Below are 17,167 nucleotides of genomic sequence, written 5' to 3'. Positions count from 1 at the left end.
CAATCCACCTAGCCTGCACATCTTTGGACTGTGGGAGGAAACCGGAGCACCCGGAGGAAACCCATGCAGACACAGGGAGAACGTGCAAACTCCACACAGACAGTCGCCCAAGGGTGGAATAGAACCTGGGTCCCTGGCGCTGTGAGGCTGCAGTACTGACCACTGAGCCACCGTTCATGTGGGGAAACATTGGAGTACTGCAATTGTCCTGGATTAGGAAGAGAAAATATCTGCCTAAATTCCTGTTCTTGTCCAGGAGAAAAGAAAGACAGGCTCAAATGTGATGATATCACAATTAAACTGCCTGTCAATATTCTGTGTTAAGAATTACTCAGAAACCTGAACACTTGTGACTGGGCAGCTACAACCAAATGTAGAACAGCACTGTAACAACTGCAACTGTGCTTTTAGAGACATGAAAAGAAGATGTGGAGAAATGGAAAGCCTGAAGAGAAATTAAGGTAATTACCTGCACACTAGCATGAAAAGATGCTTTCTGAAGACAGTCTTCCACATTCCTCGTCATAGAATTCTGAACAGAAAAGGAGTTCATAGCCACCTGACTAGGAGGAGCAGTGCAGTTGGGATCTAACTTCTGTCGTTCCTTTCGAGAAACTGACACACACTTACTGGATTTACCTGCAATATTGTAATGCTTTACACATACATCTTTATTAGAGATTCTGCATCTTTTGTTGCTACAGGGTGGAAGTGACCAACCTTCCAACTGCTCTGACTGTAACTGAAGCTGATTCTGAACAACTTCTTCTTCACACACTGACTGAAGAGGATGTTGTCCTTTGAATGGACTCTTCTTGGATTTCTTGTGACATTCTGAGATTCCCCTTAATGCAGGCTGTAAATCAGTCCCTGTCTGCTGCTCTGTACATTCTGTTTCTTGTGGACAGCAAGACAGAATGTTCTTGGAGAGTTGGCACTGTTTCGTTGCTTGAAACTGTAGAAATGGAGAAGTGGTTTCCTGTCTCAAGGAATGCTGGAAGTCTTGTACTAGTTCCGAGGGATGATGAGATTGAGTTCCATTATTCTGGATCTGGGATGGAATTTTCTGGGCAATTACATGTTGGGACTGGGTAACTAGCACTTGTGACTGGCTTACCGAACTTTGAGATTGAGACAGATTATATTGAGTATCAGAGATCAGCTGGAGCATATGGTTTTGAAATTGGTCTTGGTTTTGCATTGGGGAGGCCTCCTGATCTCCCATGTAGACCTGTGTAAACAGTGAAGTTGCTATCTGCTGTTGATGTTGCTGGTGCAGAGAATACTGTTCCTGCAGTATTTGACGTTTCTGTTCAGGAAAGGCCTGCCACTGATTCAAATTCGTTTTGTAACTCAAAAGTTGTCTGAAGACATTTCCACAAGCATCAAATTCAGATAGTGCTGGGTTTTCACTCTGATTCTTCGCAACAGAGGAATTTGACTGAATATCCAAATTCTGTCGTGTAAAGGCTTGGGCAAATGAGTCCAGCTTATGCAAAGCACCACTTGAAAAGGTGGCAGGAACTTCTTCAGGAGGCTGGGAATTGGGGACAATATAAGAATAGCTTCCTTTGCTGCCGCTGTAAGTTGCCAAGTTGTTGGTCCACACAAGATCTTGACTTGATTGTTGTCTGCTGGATCCAGTTTCATTTCTTGATAATGTGTGATTTGTGCTCACATCTTGAGGCCAACTTGCTGGTCTTGATGACTCCAAAGTGTACTGTGCAGGTTGTGAAGCTCTACCAGGAATCACTGAATCTAAAACATAAGAGTCTAGACTTTCTACACAAGAGACACTGGGATCTGCTACAGAAAAATGAGAAGGATTTACTCTGTTGTATGGGTCAGTTATGTTACAGTTTAAACCAGAAGAATGCTCTCTTTGCAATATGCCAAATTTGGCCTGTCTAACAGTGCCTGACCTTTCTGACAAACAAATATTTGGACTAGTAAGCACACTTGCTGTAGCATGGCTTTGTGTAGGATAGTGCAATGTAATTTTGCTTCCACTGGCACCAGTTTCACAAGGCACTTTTTGGCTTACACTGCTCATAAGGGGCCTTAGCATTTCTCGGTTAGGCAGACAGGATCTTTGAGAAAGAGACTCAACCTGTGTTGTCGGCCTCTGTGCCATTCCCACTTCACATTGAAGGGTCTGAGTTTGTCCACCCTGGGAGTACAGCATGCCCTCTGTTGAGTCCACTTCTTTGCTGCTGTTGTCAGCAAAGGGCTCTCTCTGACAATACAAGCCATGCTGGACTTCATAGTGACGTCGCAAGGACCGGGAGTCACAATAGCTCTTGTCGCATCCATGTTCCATACAAACATAAGGTTTGTTTTTTTGGTGAGTTAACAAATGCCCAGATCTAAGGAAAGAATGCAGAATAAAATGCTTCATTAAGTTCATCTAATAAAGTTTTGTTCCTAACATTTATTAAATAATAGGATATTGCTCTATAATGTCATCATCAATCGTCATGGAACTGCGCTGTATTAATTATAAATAATAATCTGACAGATGATTGGAAAACAATCACATGTATCTACTTAACTCTTCCAGCTTTTTGTATTCTTTGATTAAATTAGCATAAACCTGCATCTAGTTTCTCACCGACCTTGCCTCACTCATTCACCAAGCTCAGCTATGAGAAAACCTTGCAGCATTTTTGACCCCATTCTTGAAAAATTCTTATAATCTGTGGATTTCAAATATGGGCCTCACCAACGAGTGTAAGCGATTATGTATTTTTCTTTTTTGAATCTGAAGCCAAAGTGGAAGTCAGACGCTGCTGTACTGTTGAAATACCAGGAGAGTTTTAAAATTTATCTGTGCAAGACAATGTTGCTCTTGGATGCAGTGAGATTATTATTTGAGACTGAGTGGTACCAAATGTCTGTATTTACTCTGTCTACACATTTTTATTCCCACTCACAAAACCTGTCACACTATTTCTTTTGTCTGCCTTGGTTGTGATTGTGGGTGTCTTATTTGCAGTTTTAAAAAGGGTGCAGTTTAAATTATATAGTCACAAATTAGGAATCTTTTCTCCATCATTTGTTAAAGTGAAGTGTGTTACAGTAAATAGTTATTTCATGTTTCTGACAAAACCCATGTCAATTGTCTTCATCCTGAATAGCAGTCAGTTAGACATGTTGATTATCTTGATGGTTTAATTGGGATTATATACATTTGCCATGTGGAACAATCTGGAACCATTATCAGTGCTCTCTCCCCAGTTAAGTTGTGACATAAGCATCTGTAACCAGAAAGTATCAAACAAATCTCAGGCAAAATCCTTTATAGCCACTAGGACAAGGGCTGTAATCCTTTCAATGTGACCTAAAATTATGCACAGATTCCAGAGGTTAAACGCATTGCTAACCTCATGTGCAGCTAATAACTGCAGCAGCAGTCACAGGAATCAGTATGTATAGAAAGCAATCAATTTGTCCAGTCTCCACTGAGAATATAGAGTCTTAGCTTATGATTGAGTAACTTAAAACAAAGAATTCAAAACTAATAAACTTTAAGAAATATTCGATCAGTAAATGCTTGCTGCTTGATACCAACAATTTAATTATCAGCTCTCATAACTATAATTAACACTAAATAATTTTAAAGAATCAAATCTATCTGAGTAACATTTTCTTCCAGGCAATTTGATATTTCAACACACATCAATAGATTTAACTTTGACTCATAGAAGAATGCAGCACAGATGGATACCACCTGGCCTATCATGTTTGTATCAGCTCTCTAAAAGAGCTTCCTAATTAGTCGCCCTGCTCTTTGCTCATCTTTTGATGTATTTATTCAATTCCTTCTTGCAAATTACTATTGAAAACCTGGCACTCAAATATTAAGGAAACACTTCAGGTACGGGTAACGTCACTTTTAAATCTGGCTCCTAGTAGCCTGTAAAAAACCTGGTAGGTTTTGGTACAATGCCTTTCAGTCACTTTTGTTCTGTTTTTCAAGCCAATAACCCTCTTTCAACCAAGACCCGTAAATGCAAATTAGCTGATTGCTTATCTCATGCAGTAGTTTGTGGGATGATGCTGGACAGGCACTGTTACCTTTACAGGACTTGACGCATGTTAATTACATGAATACTGGGAATGCCTAATTTAATCACAAATATCGAACTTGCGTCTGATTTGTAATGAATAAAACAAAACCTGGCATTTCGTTTCATTCCAGGTAGACAAAGCAAATCTGCTGTGCGTGAAAAATAACTAATAGAAATTCCTGAGTTACATAATGTTCACACACAAGTGGTCCTGTCTCTTAAAGGCCTTATTGCAGATCCTGCAGACATGCCGACGTTCATGACTATGCGTCAGGTAGTGTTTGCTCAGAGCACTGGCACTGCTGAATGATTTTCCACATTGGCTACATTCCTAGAAAATAGAATATACAAACTAATTATCTATTTTTGCCTCAAATGGGTTTCAACATAAAGATAAAACAACTGTAACAGTTAATATTTACATTCCTATTGGTCTCCCTAATATATCCTACTCTTACAGAACAAATCAGAACTTATTATTTTTGACAAAACTGGTTTGTGTTCTCCAGCTTTCTAAAAAAAAACTAAGTCAAATATAATGTAGATTAAAAACTTCTTGGCACAGATTTCTTTTTAGGGCCCTAAAACCAGACGAACCAGAAGAACAACAGTTGCAGTGCTAACCTGAAATGCTTGCTGCGGAGAATGCCTCGCGGAGAGACGCCTTCTCTTCTGCAGCCCTCCATATTTCACTTCACTTTTACCTCCACTTTTCTCAGGACTATTTTTTTGAGGGAGTGGACTAATACCTGTAACAAAAAAGTCAATAGGAAAAACCAGCAATATTTCAGCCTTACAAACCTCTGAGATCTCTCTTCCCTTCCAATTCTAGCCATTGGAGTATCTCTGATTTTAAACACCATGACTGGAAGGCATATCTTCAGCTGCAATACCCTATTTTCTGTAATGTCCTCCTTTAACCCCTCTGCTTTACTCTCCTAAGGCTTTCCTTAAACTCTACCTCTTTGACCAAGACTTTGGTCATTTGTCCTAAATAACGGCGTGCAGTGGCATCAAATTCTGCTTTTCGTTATGCTCCCATGAAGTGCTTTTGGGTATGTCACTACACAGATGCTATCAAATTATAAATTGTTGTGTAGACATCAGTTGGGGGTGGGGGGAACAGAATGGGGCTCAGTTACACTGCTGACCAGAAAAAAAGCTGCTGACAACCACTAGATAGGATTTGTACAGCTGTGGTATCACAAGGTAACTTCCACTACTGCAAATGAATCTTAAAACATTCAAAAAGACACACTGAGGCAAATAAAGAGTATATACAGGAAAAACATTGGCACTCTAAATACAAAAACAAAATCCATATGCACAGCATTCGATTATTCTCTAACAAAACTGATTTCCATGAAGCATTTAGCAGTCTTGGTACAAGCGCATCACAAGATCCTTGTTAGCAGCTTTTATAACAAAAACACATAAATCAAAAAGGTAACCTTTACAGCATTACCATTCAGATAATAAAACAAATGAATAAATATCAGCATAGTGGAAGCCAGACAGAAAGCTGACCTACCCATGCTAAAGGTCTACTTGAATATTTGGGAGTAACAGGCTCTCTTACCTACCGTGAATAAAAACAAAGTTGCTGGAAAAGCTCAGCAGGTCTGGCAGCATCTATGAAGGCGAAAACAGAGTTAACATTTCAGGTCTGGTGACCCTTCCTCAGAAGTCAGTTAATGAAATGTTAACTCTGTTTTCTCCTTCACAGATGCTGCGAGACCTGCTGAGCTTTTCCAGCAACTTTGTTTTTGTTCCTGATTTACAGCATCCGCAGTTCTTTTGGTTCTCTTACCTATCACACTAATTTTTGATTTCTGGTCTACAATTCTGACAGCCACAATTGTGAGTGTCTTTCTGAGCAAGACTATATAAGGACAGAAAAATGATTCAATACAGTAGATAGCACACAAAGTTGTTTCTTCTAGGTAGTAGATACTACAGTGTATTTATAATGGAATAAGTCAGTTGGAATGCCTTCCCAGATGGGAAAATATAAAACTGGTGAATGTGACATATTGATCCAACTCATCTGTATACTTTAAAATGGAGGACCAATATGTACATTTCCAAGCATTCCTGAGCTTTGTTTCAGAGTCAGAGTCAAAGAACAAACTGGCCTTCTTTGGGTATATATCCACGCTTAAAAAATAACTATTCAACATCTACAACATAAAACTTATCCGCTTTCCTCAAAGATTATCTAATTTCCTGTCACAATCTCAGCAGAAACCCTGCAAATTAGCTTCCAAGGCTGTTTCTACCATTTCTCAGTAGCTTCTGCCAACAGTGTGAGAGGGAGATGGCTCAGAAAATACACAGATTAAGATTCCTTTTTATTTCCTAGCAGTCTTGTCTGCTCTTCTGAAAGATAAGATTTATAGTGAAATACATACAAATGGTTGTAGCCCTCTGTTATTGTGTGTGTGTAAGACTAAGCACAAAAGTAATCAAGCTATTCAAGTGAGGAGGGAATGACATGCACATTCTGATCCTCCTTGCACGCACCATTCATAATTTCTTTTTCTAACCGGTAGGATTTGTTAAATCAGAACTAAGAACACTGGAAGATTTTCTATTTCCTAGCCAGGGAGGCTTAGGCCAACTGTAGTGCCCACTGTTGCTCTGCCTATCCTAGCACAAACAACTGTGGATCTGAACAGCCTGACATGTTATTAGGCAGTTTCATAAACAGGCCATTAGGAAAGTTAATACAAATTTTAATAAAATCTTATCGGAGCCGTTAAAAGTTCGGTGTTAGTAAGTAATTTTGACTGGGCATTTATTTTGAACAAGCAGGAAATCAAGTTTATCCCAGCAGCAAATACTTATAAGAGCACTGCTGTGCTTAGAAAAATGCACATTCAAGTACCTAGCAACATGGGTGGAGAATCTGTGTCCGTGGAGTCACTGGGAATCTTTGGGGAGTCACATCCCTTATCTACAGTACACAGGGATAGATCTACATTGTCAGCAAATGGATCGCCAGGAATTTCTGCAGTCTCCAGGTTAGAATCAAGGTCTATACTTGTCATTCCTGCATAAATAATATCATCAGGGTCTGGGATGAATTCTTGTCTCTGGATATTACTTGCAATGGGCAACTCACTGTCTGATAGCAAAGGCAGATGCATTTCGGTTTGGAGAGAGCTCTCATCGGTGAAACTGTAGCAATCCATAGCTCCTGATTTGGGAATATCCTTCTGTAGAATTAAACAGCAGTCAACTAATTTTCACAGCATGAACCTATGCAAAAGCATCCTCTTCTTTACTCTGTGTATTGCTGCAGCTTTAATAAAATAGAAACAAAAATAGTTTAGAGACAGATTCAATTTACAAAAAATTGGTAGCCAGTAAAGGTGTAATTATACAGAATTAATTTTCTAGTTTTTTTTATTACAATCTTCTATTTAAGTTTCTCCAGACCATGAATTATTCTCCAACAGAAACTATTGCAAAAGGTCAGAAAGGAGTAGGTTTTTTTAGTCGAAAGTGTTAGGAAAGGGAAGCAGTTGGTTTGCCCTCCATTTTCTTTTTCCCTGTCCAAGCAGAAAACTGCCATACCTTCATTCGGCAACTCCTTTAAACAGGTGAAATCAGCAAACAAAAAACTGGGTGAAGAATTGCAACTACAACTTCACACCCTGAAATACAGCAGAGAAAACCCTAAACTCAAGATTAAAAAAAACTACTAAAATATATGCTACTATTAGAGACATGAATTAAAATGACAATTTCAGCCAGTCATTTATTGTTTATATTTTTGATTAAAATGCACAATCGAACACATATTTTGACAAAAATAAAAGTCCGTAACCCATAACATATCAATACTGTCCCAATGATGAATTTCTGCTGTTGGCTCTGCCTGTAGGATGCTCAACAAAGGTCAGGGAATGGCACAAAGTGAGGGATTCTAGAAGAATCAATTGAATTTCACATTTCATACAGAGAAACGTTCACAGTTACATCACAAATAAACACTGAATCAGTTGGGGGGGTGGAATGCCTAGTCAAAAAGATGAGTTTTAAGAGTTCTCAAGAATGGAAAGCATTATTCAAAAGTTCAAGAAAGGAGTTCAGAGAAGAAAGGAAGATGACTTCAAGGCTCTGTGAGCAGGAGGAGCAAGAAAAGGAGCAAAGAAATGTGAAGTCAAGACAGCCAGCTGAAATTCTTGGTTTCTCTTTCGCCTATTCTAGATAACAGCAGCGCACCAGGGGAAAAGAAATCAAGTAAATTCCCAGAAGCATGGAAGTTTTGTCTCAGAGAAATAAATATGAGCACACAACAACAAACATCGTCAATAAACAGAGCAATTATCTGGTCATTATCTCATTGCTCTGTGGGCATTTGGTATATGCAAATTGGCTGCCAGTTTCTCTAAACTACAACAGTGACTAGTGGTCAAAAGTTATCAATTATCTGTAAAATATGCAGCATTATATAAATGCAACTTTTTTCAACAATCTATTAAGCATAGATGTTAGTTTCAGTAAATATAACTAATTTTCAAAATATATCTTTGCAAGGAAATCATAGAAGAAACTGACAAGCTTTAAAACAATACACTATCCTTCCTCGCTTACTTGAGGTGTACTTTTACATCATCTCCATAACTTTAAATGTTTTTACTGAGCTATTTTTGCATGCTAAGTGGTAATGAACTTACGCTAGAGGGTGCTCTCGCCTTCAATCCATAACAATACCTTGCTTTAATTAACGGTTATGCTCTTGGAAATCGCTACTTAAAACAAAGCAAGGTTTCCCATTTGACAACACAGTGTGGAGCTGGAGGAACACAGCAGGCCAGGCACTATCAGAGGAGCAGGAAAGAAGGGTCCTGACCCAAAACATCAACTGTTCGGCTCCTCTGATGCTGCCTGGCCTGCTGTGTTCCTCCAGCTCCGCACTGTGCTGTCTCTGACTTAAGCATCTGCAGTTCTTGCTATCTCCATTTAATTTACCATTAATTTAATCCCATTTAATTGTGTGCAAAAAATTGGACATGCATTCCCAAGTAAACATTTTTAGCCCCAACATGTAACCTAAATACGAAATGCACGTCACTTGCTAATAACAAACACGTTTATACATGGAGATTGAAGTGAAAAATGGCACAATGGTACATGATCAGCCATGCTGTTTGAATGGCACAGCAGACTCGATATGCTGGATGGCCTAATCCTACTTCTATTACCTATCTTCTACAACACAATTCACAAGAACAGTTAATAGTGACAATTAGTAAGGTGGATTTTCTTCTGTCTCACTTTGATGTTTGTAGAATGCTTGAATGAATGGTCATACCTTGGGGTCTTCTTGATAAAGGTCAGTGCAGCAAGTGGTAAAACTTTCATTCTCCCTGCTGAACTTAAAAATGATCCCTCTTTGGAATGAAGTTTATCTTTGCAAAGTTTTAGCTCTCCAGTTAGCTTGAAAACCTCGGACAGGTGTTACAATGTTAGTTGCTTTTGATTTTTCCTCCTGTTTTTCATTTTCTGTGATCAATACAATTCTTGCTGAAGCGGCATCAGTTTGTTACTTGTCAGGAGGTTCTGGCACATTTTCCAACATTACCTGGGTCTACTTTAGAAAATTCCACCTTGATGGCCAGTTACCCCCTGGACTGGTGGAGTGTAGATGTGCATATATATCCAGCAGGTATTGTACTGGGCTCAGCACTCCATGGCAGCCACCAACCAGTCCATGCAGTGAGCCACTCGCATGCAGAAGCAGCAGGGTTCCAATGCCACTGCTGCAGTCCTGCAACCTAACCACCAGGGTTATCCAGTGCCGCTGACAACTTGCCTACTGCTCCTGCATCTGCCTGTGTATCTCAATTAAGTCACAAATGGCCTGGGACTGCACAGCAGCTTGGTCACCAAACAGTCCCTAGAGTGCCAGACACATGGTGCATTTCTTCCTTAGCTATGTGAAGATTTGACCGTGATATGCTCGTTACCACGTGCACCTGACTGCAATCTAGTTAACATTACCACGAAAGTGTCAGTATCTGAGCTGTTCTGTTTTATTCTGGGGTTGGGGGAGGGGTAGTGGTAATTGGGGGCAACCTTGCCAGGACATTCTTGGAGACATCATGCTCTCTTCCTCAGAGGTACAGCAGGTGATGTCTTGCACAGCAGGTCTGTTAACAGCAGAGACTATGATGATGTTGTTCATGCCTGCAGAAGACAAAAGGAACAAAAACTGTCGGAAACAAATTCTGGTGTATTAAGAATGCATTCCTACTGGCAGCAATGAAGATGAACAATGAACAAAGGTTTCAGTACCTCTATAGGACTGGTCTCGGACATTGCTGGAATGGGCCTGGCTCCAATGATAGCTGGGGATGAGGAATCACTTGCCAACATTCCACCATCTGTCTTGGTTCTTTCTGCCCTTTTATGGTCCTTTTTCTCCTAGAATGAGAGAAAGGGAAGAATTGCAAGTGATGGAAGTGACTGGCACAGCTATTAGTGCTGGTGCAGGTCAGGATAGGTGGAGCAGTGCCTCAAGTGAATAAGTAGACAGTGCTGTGGCCATGCATGTTTAGAAGGACTGAGTGGCTGAGGGCAAGAAGAGAAGATAATGCATGCAATGGTATGAATGGTGGACCATGAGTTTGGTGGGAGACAGGTGCAACAGCAGAGATAGAGCAAGTGTGAGGCAGCAGGGAGGAGATGGAGACACTTTCCCTGGCTGAGCAAGGAAGCTTCTCACTATTATGCGTTTCCTTGATAGTTGAGACAGCACTGACCCAAGTGGCTAACTCTGATGAGAACAATGGGGGCTATTATAGTCAGGTCCACCCTTCATTGCATTTCTCTTACAGTTGCTGGACTGAGCAATTTTGTCAACTGTGGATCTCCCAGTTCTGAAGCCACAAGATTCAAGATAGATGTGCTCATCCAGGATCTCTAATCTAAGAAGAGCAACACGGGCAAATACCTTTTCCCCCATGGCATATTCTAAGGCACTTCTCGTCCCTCCAGCAGACACATATTTGTGCAACTGTTGCAGGAACACCAATTTTCTGTGCATGATTGTTTCAGGTAGTATGGCATCCATGTCTTGCGCTTTGCCTATGGCAACAAATCAGTGACTCTACCTAGTTCCTCCAAAAGCCATTCATTATCTAGCTCTTCAATGTTAGGCAAGCTCTAAGTAGCATGCAAACCTGCCTCACTAACCATATTCACAATTCAAGGTAGTGTTCCACCCATCTCTCCAAATGTTTATTGTACTCAGGGACAATCTCCTTTCCTTTGTTTTGAGTGCAACTTATTGGTTGATGGATCTATCATCTTTTTGATCCCATCATTCATGCTCTTAGTATTCCTTGTGTCAAATGATATCGGATATTTTGGTATAGCAATTGACAGTCTGTTGGATTTTAATTCGAACCACTCATAGTACATGAATAACTCATCTCTTCTGGAACTCTTTTATAATAAAAAGTGAGAGCAGATCATTTAACTTTGTTATTCTATTTTAGTGATATGAAGAAAGTAGTGCAAATACAGGTAAATTGGGGAAAAAACCAAGTGCTGAAAACATTCATCTGATCAGACAGCATCTATGGAGAAAAAGAATGAACTTGTCAGGTCACAATATTCCTTCTTCAGTTCCGAATGTGAAATAAATGCACAGAGGCCTGCAGCCCATCACCACATCACCCTTTATTTACTTGTGCACAGCACAGTGACTACGGCCAGCCAGGTCAGGGTCAGGCCCTCTGTTAATATTGGTCACCCAGGACCTCCTGATTGGCCCAGGTTAACAAACATGACTATAACTGCCACTGTTTTCTCAGCAGAGTTAGCCACTTAAGTCAGTGCAGTCTCAACTATCGAAGAAGTGCATAACAGTGAGAAGCTTCCTTGATCAACCAAGGTAAGTCATGCAGTACTTCCTGACTGGCCCAGGGTAACAACCGCAATCAAGAAACTTGTAGTCAAAGAAGTCCACATGGTTCCAATCACTTCAGAATTTCATCTCCATTACAGAGATGATACCTCAAACCTGTCAACAATTTTCAGCTCTTGCTTCTCCTGTTCTGATGTAATGGTATTATAAATAATGTCTCAAAGTATGTTCCCCTTTAAATCTAAATGCTGCAATGCGGGGGTATACATATCACGGCTATACTTTATTTACGGTGTAAATACTCAGATATCACGGTAGATTGTGGCTTTCGAGATTTTCCATTTTTCCTAGTTTATCAAGACTGCCAGTTGAAACAAAAGTTTGTTGTAAATATGTTCTAACTTAGTAATTCTGTCGATAGCAGTGTCAAGCTTGTTGTAGAACTTAGCAGCAAGCCCACACCCTGCTCATACATTTTCTCTGTTCGGTCAAAGTGCAGAATTATCAGTTCTTTTCTAGATTGGTAATAAGGCTGAAGCTGATCGGAGAATGGACCTTCTGCATTGAATGAAACAGCCTCGATGATTGCATTCCAACTCTGGTACCAAGAGTGATCTTTTTCATAATGCTATGGTATCTTTATTAAGAATGCTGTTGAAAGTTATATCTGGTGATGAGCTGGCTAAGTTGGTACCAATGTCCTGATTGTGGATGTCTTCAGGGCACCTTGCAGCGTGGACTGTTCTAAAAGGCAGTGGTGGCTACACACACGGCACCAGTAAAGATCAAGTAGTATCTAACAATACTCAGTTATCCTCCTTAAGCCATGTAAAATTCAAAGCAGGAGGATTATGCCTCATGGTAAACATTCACTCGTGTTTCAATTCCCAAGTAAATACAGCAAACTTTTTAATAACCAACACCTCTAGGACCTGGAGTGTGCCAGTTGATCAAATATTCTGCATAGTCAAGAGGTACACACAACCACGGTAAAACCTGGTCGAGTGAAATTTCAAGACATCCCTCAAAAAGTCTATGTAGAAACATCAACACACCTCCTAAAATCAATGTAAAAACACAACGGGGGTATACATAACAATGCGGGGGTATACATATCACGGCTATACTTTATTTACGGTGTAAATACTCAGATATCACGGTAGATTGTGGCTTTCGAGATTTTCCATTTTTCCCAGTTTATCAAGACTGCCAGTTGAAACAAAAGTTTGTTGTAAATATGTTCTAACTTAGTAATTCTGTCGATAGCAGTGTCAAGCTTGTTGTAGAACTTAGCAGCAAGCCCACACCCTGCTCATACATTTTCTCTGACTCTTTCCCAGCCAGATGAATAGAATCCACTTTCAGTGAATTTATTTTCTTGTAGGAAAGATGTCAACATTCAGCCTATCAAGCTTAGTTGTCTACAAGCATCACTGACCATTGTTAAGTCAGCCGTTATTTTTATGAACATTGTCCTAATGTTCCAGATTGCAAATCGCAGCATGAGCATATTCTTTCTTTCTGTTCATCTTATTTACCTGGTGCAAAGGATTTAATCAGATTAAGTAGAGACCTAAAATTTTATCGTCCGACTAGGAAGTGGGTAGATTATGGCAGGTGAGCATTTACTATTTGGGGCTGTCTGACTGGAGGTGGCTTTATGGGTCTAGCTACAGCATATGGCCTGCAGTTCAAGAAGACAGCTCACCACCATCTTCTCATAGGAAATGAGAGATGGGTTATTAATGCTGTCTAGCACACATGAATTAACAAAATGCCAGTGAGTGGTCAGCTGGATGCCTGGTACCTCCCAGAGTCAACAAGTGGCATCTATTTTCAATCAATAAGTGGAATTTAATCGCCCATGACTGCCATCGCTTGAAAAACTGGCGTATCTTCTCCAGATTGCAAGTCTCAGCAAAATTTATGGGGACTTCAGTCTCTTCAAATGTTACGGTCCTGCTCTCAACGTTCCTGCTTGGAATTGAAGGGTTGGTTGTAGGGTTGCAGTGCAGTAACATATTTAGACACTACATTCTTTGAACTCCACTACCAATTTTGTTTCAGAGTTTCCTTCCTCATCCTTCAATTTTACACTGCATCACAAGGCAGTGGGCACATTAATCTGTAAAGTCCCAAATGCTTTATGGATTTGTCACCTAATCTTAATCCGATTAAGAAGAAAACAAAGACTACTTTTCTTGTGGAAAGCCCTATTTCTTAAGTAGACTCTATCAAAAAATTCTCCAATGGTTAAAATTCATTAATTCTGAAACCACTGAATCCATCATTTTAATATTCTTCAGGTAACCATTTGACAGCAGATGATGATATGACTATATTCAAAATCAAAGTGACAGCTTTGTAAAGTGTAAAGTATGACACACATGCACATCACAGTATGTATAACAGATAACTATTGAAGGTATTTAACAGGACAAGAGCAGCTTTTCGCTTATGAAACAGAGGAATATGGCATAACTGGTTTAATTTATAATTAATTCCTGTAATATTTTGTCTTATTTTCACTAGCATACATTGCTCAAGTAGAAGTTTAACACAGTGCGGACTTTTTTACCAAACCTGATCAACAAGTGCTAATAATAACAACCCGGTACTATCAAAAGAAAATCAGTGAGTAAGCACAGGTGTGGCGACAACTACGCCTTTTATAGAAGTTCTAATTTTAGTAGAAATCAAACATACCTGCAATCCAGACAAATGTTTTTCATGTGTTATTTATTTCAAATATCCATCACTAATAAAGGGATGCCCCAATTAACAAAGAAAACGCTTTTCCATTTTCCAATCTCACAAAACACTGCAAATGTGTACTGAAATCATACACTAAATTACAATGTCTATTACTAATTTTTTAATTTAGAATAATCATCGCAGTTCCTCATGATTCTCTTGCACCTCAGGGCAAGTCCGTACATGGCTGTGTTACACTTGGGGCACGTGAAGGTCACAGGAAGGGGTGGATGGGGCATTGGTGAGGCAATGCACTCCTTTGGCTTCCATTTTTTCCCCTGATGGCAAGTCTCAAGGTGCTTGACATCTTCTCTGATGTTCCTTCTCCACTTTAGAAGGTCTTGGGCCAGCAATTTCCAGGTGTCTGTGGGAATGTCAGTGAGGCCTTGAGGGTATCACTGAAATAATTCCTCTGTCCGCCTAGGACTTGCCTGCCGTCTTGAAGCTGGGAGTACAGCACATGCTTGAGGAGTCTCTCATCAGTCATGCAGGCAGTATGCCAAGCCCATCATAGTCGATCAAGAGTAGTCAACACTTCAAAGCAGGGAATGTTGGCCTGGTTAAGGATGCTGGCGTTGGTGTGTCTTTCTTCCCAGTGAATTCACAGACGCTTGCACAAGCAGCACTGGTGGTACTGCTCCAGGGCCTTGAGGTGTCTGCTGTAGGCAGTCCACATCTCAGAGCCATATAGGACGGCAGGAACCACCACAGCTCTGTAAAACATGATCATGGTGTCAGGTCTGATGTTGTTGTTCTCGAACACTTTTCCTCAGGCGGCTGAAGGATGCACTAGCACACTGAAGGCCATGCTGTATCTCTTTAATAGTTGCTTTGGCTGACAGGTCACTTCTGAGATATTGGAAATGATCAACCTTCTCTAAGGCCTCCGTGAGCCTTGAATTATTAGGGGTTTGCTCAACAATGCCAGGTCAGGTTGAAGAAAGGCCTTCATCTTGCATATGTTCAGGGTGAGACCCATGTTAGCGTATGCCTCCATAAAGGTGCTGACAATAGTCTGGAGTAAGTCCTTGGACGTTGCGCATACACAAGCATCATCTGCATATTGCTGCTCGATAACACTGGTTGGGGTGACTTTGGTTTTGGCTTGAAGGCGGGAAGTATTAAATAATTTCCCACAGGTTGTGTAATTTAGCTCAACTCCAGCAGGGTGTTTATTGGCAGGGAGGTAAACCATTGCAGCAAGGTGGATTGAGAACAGTGTTGTGGCAATGACACAGCCCTGTTTGACACGGATGCAAATGAAGAATGGGTTGGTGGTGGAGCCATTTGTCATTACTACAAGTGCCATGTTGTCACAGTGCAGGTGAAACATGGTGACTAATTTTATGGTGTAACCAAAGTGAAGAAAAACACTCCATAATGCTTCCCCATTGACGGTGTCAAAGGCCTTTGCAAGGTCGAAGGCCATGCATAGGGGAAGGTTCTTTTCTCTGTATTTCTACTGCAGCTATTGCAGTGAAAATCATGTCCACTGTGGCCCTCCATGGCTGAAAGCCACGCACTGCGACTCCGGGAGGAGTTCCTTAGCCACAGGGTAAGTTAAGAAGGACCTTGGCAATGGCTTTTCCAACATTCAATAGCAGGGAGATTCCCCTGTAGTTACCACTGTAGCACTTGTTTCCTTCATTAGAATCATAGAATGCTTAAAGGACACAGTTTGTTCAATGGTCATAACCCCTATCACAATTGCTTTTCCTATCTTTTAGCTCTAACCCTGTACATTTGAGCCACCTTTGGTGCCATGAACCTGGTTCTGGGTGCACTCACCAAAGAGACCATCACTTTCACTGGTATACAGAAATGAAACTGGTTAGAAAATGAGATGAACTCAAAAAGGTGCCCTGTATTATCTGCCTGTTCGTACTGAGCAGTCATCCAAAACTTAACTGTTTGCACACCAGTCCCGGGGGGGGGGGGGGGGGGGGGGGGGGCACCTCTGAGAATGTAAACTCAAAATTCGGTCTCATGGATTCATCACTGGACTCTAGCTGCTGACAATTCTTGCATATATTTTTGTCCAGAACTCAATAAGCATGCTGGAGTTCACAAATGAAACAGATACGCATTCTACAAAACTGAGATGCCCTGTTATTCCTGTTTTTAGAATCAACAGCCAAACTTCTTCATTCAACTTCTCCCAGTTTATTCTGGTTTGCCAAGGTGCTGGTGATCACCCTTTTCCAGTTCTTGTCAGTCACCCATTCTTCTATCATCTCTAGATAATCTGTTTAGGTCTCAAGAACTCACGGGAGTGTAGAGTGGCTAAAGTCTTTTCTCCTTCTTCCTCGCAGTGCCATATCTAACAATCATCTCACCATGTCCTCTCTCTCCACACAACAGAATTTCTTCTTGGCTGCTTTCTTGAATATTCCATTATTTTCTCTGACCACCTGATATACTAGTTCAAAATCTTAATCTTTCTTCAGGTTATATTACAATA

General features: G+C 40.6%; 1 protein-coding gene across 1 annotated transcript in view; it reads right to left on the bottom strand.

Moving 5' to 3' along the window:
- Positions 1–7,126, bottom strand: part of LOC125447712 (zinc finger protein 541-like) — a 38,155-nt gene extending 31,029 nt beyond the window's left edge. Inside the window, exons 1-4 of the mRNA XM_048522335.2 lie at positions 6,958–7,126; positions 4,695–4,819; positions 4,274–4,401; positions 470–2,366 (exon numbers count right to left, since the gene is read on the bottom strand). Of these exons, the coding sequence (XP_048378292.2) occupies positions 470–2,366; positions 4,274–4,401; positions 4,695–4,819; positions 6,958–7,120 (2,313 nt within the window). The 5' untranslated portion in view covers positions 7,121–7,126. The remainder of the gene's footprint in view (positions 1–469; positions 2,367–4,273; positions 4,402–4,694; positions 4,820–6,957) is intronic.
- Between the last annotated feature and the right edge of the window lie 10,041 nt (positions 7,127–17,167).

This window comes from Stegostoma tigrinum, chromosome 39, assembly GCF_030684315.1.
Source record: "Stegostoma tigrinum isolate sSteTig4 chromosome 39, sSteTig4.hap1, whole genome shotgun sequence".
NCBI lineage: Eukaryota > Metazoa > Chordata > Chondrichthyes > Orectolobiformes > Stegostomatidae > Stegostoma > Stegostoma tigrinum.
This window is presented reverse-complemented; position numbering and strand designations above follow the sequence as displayed.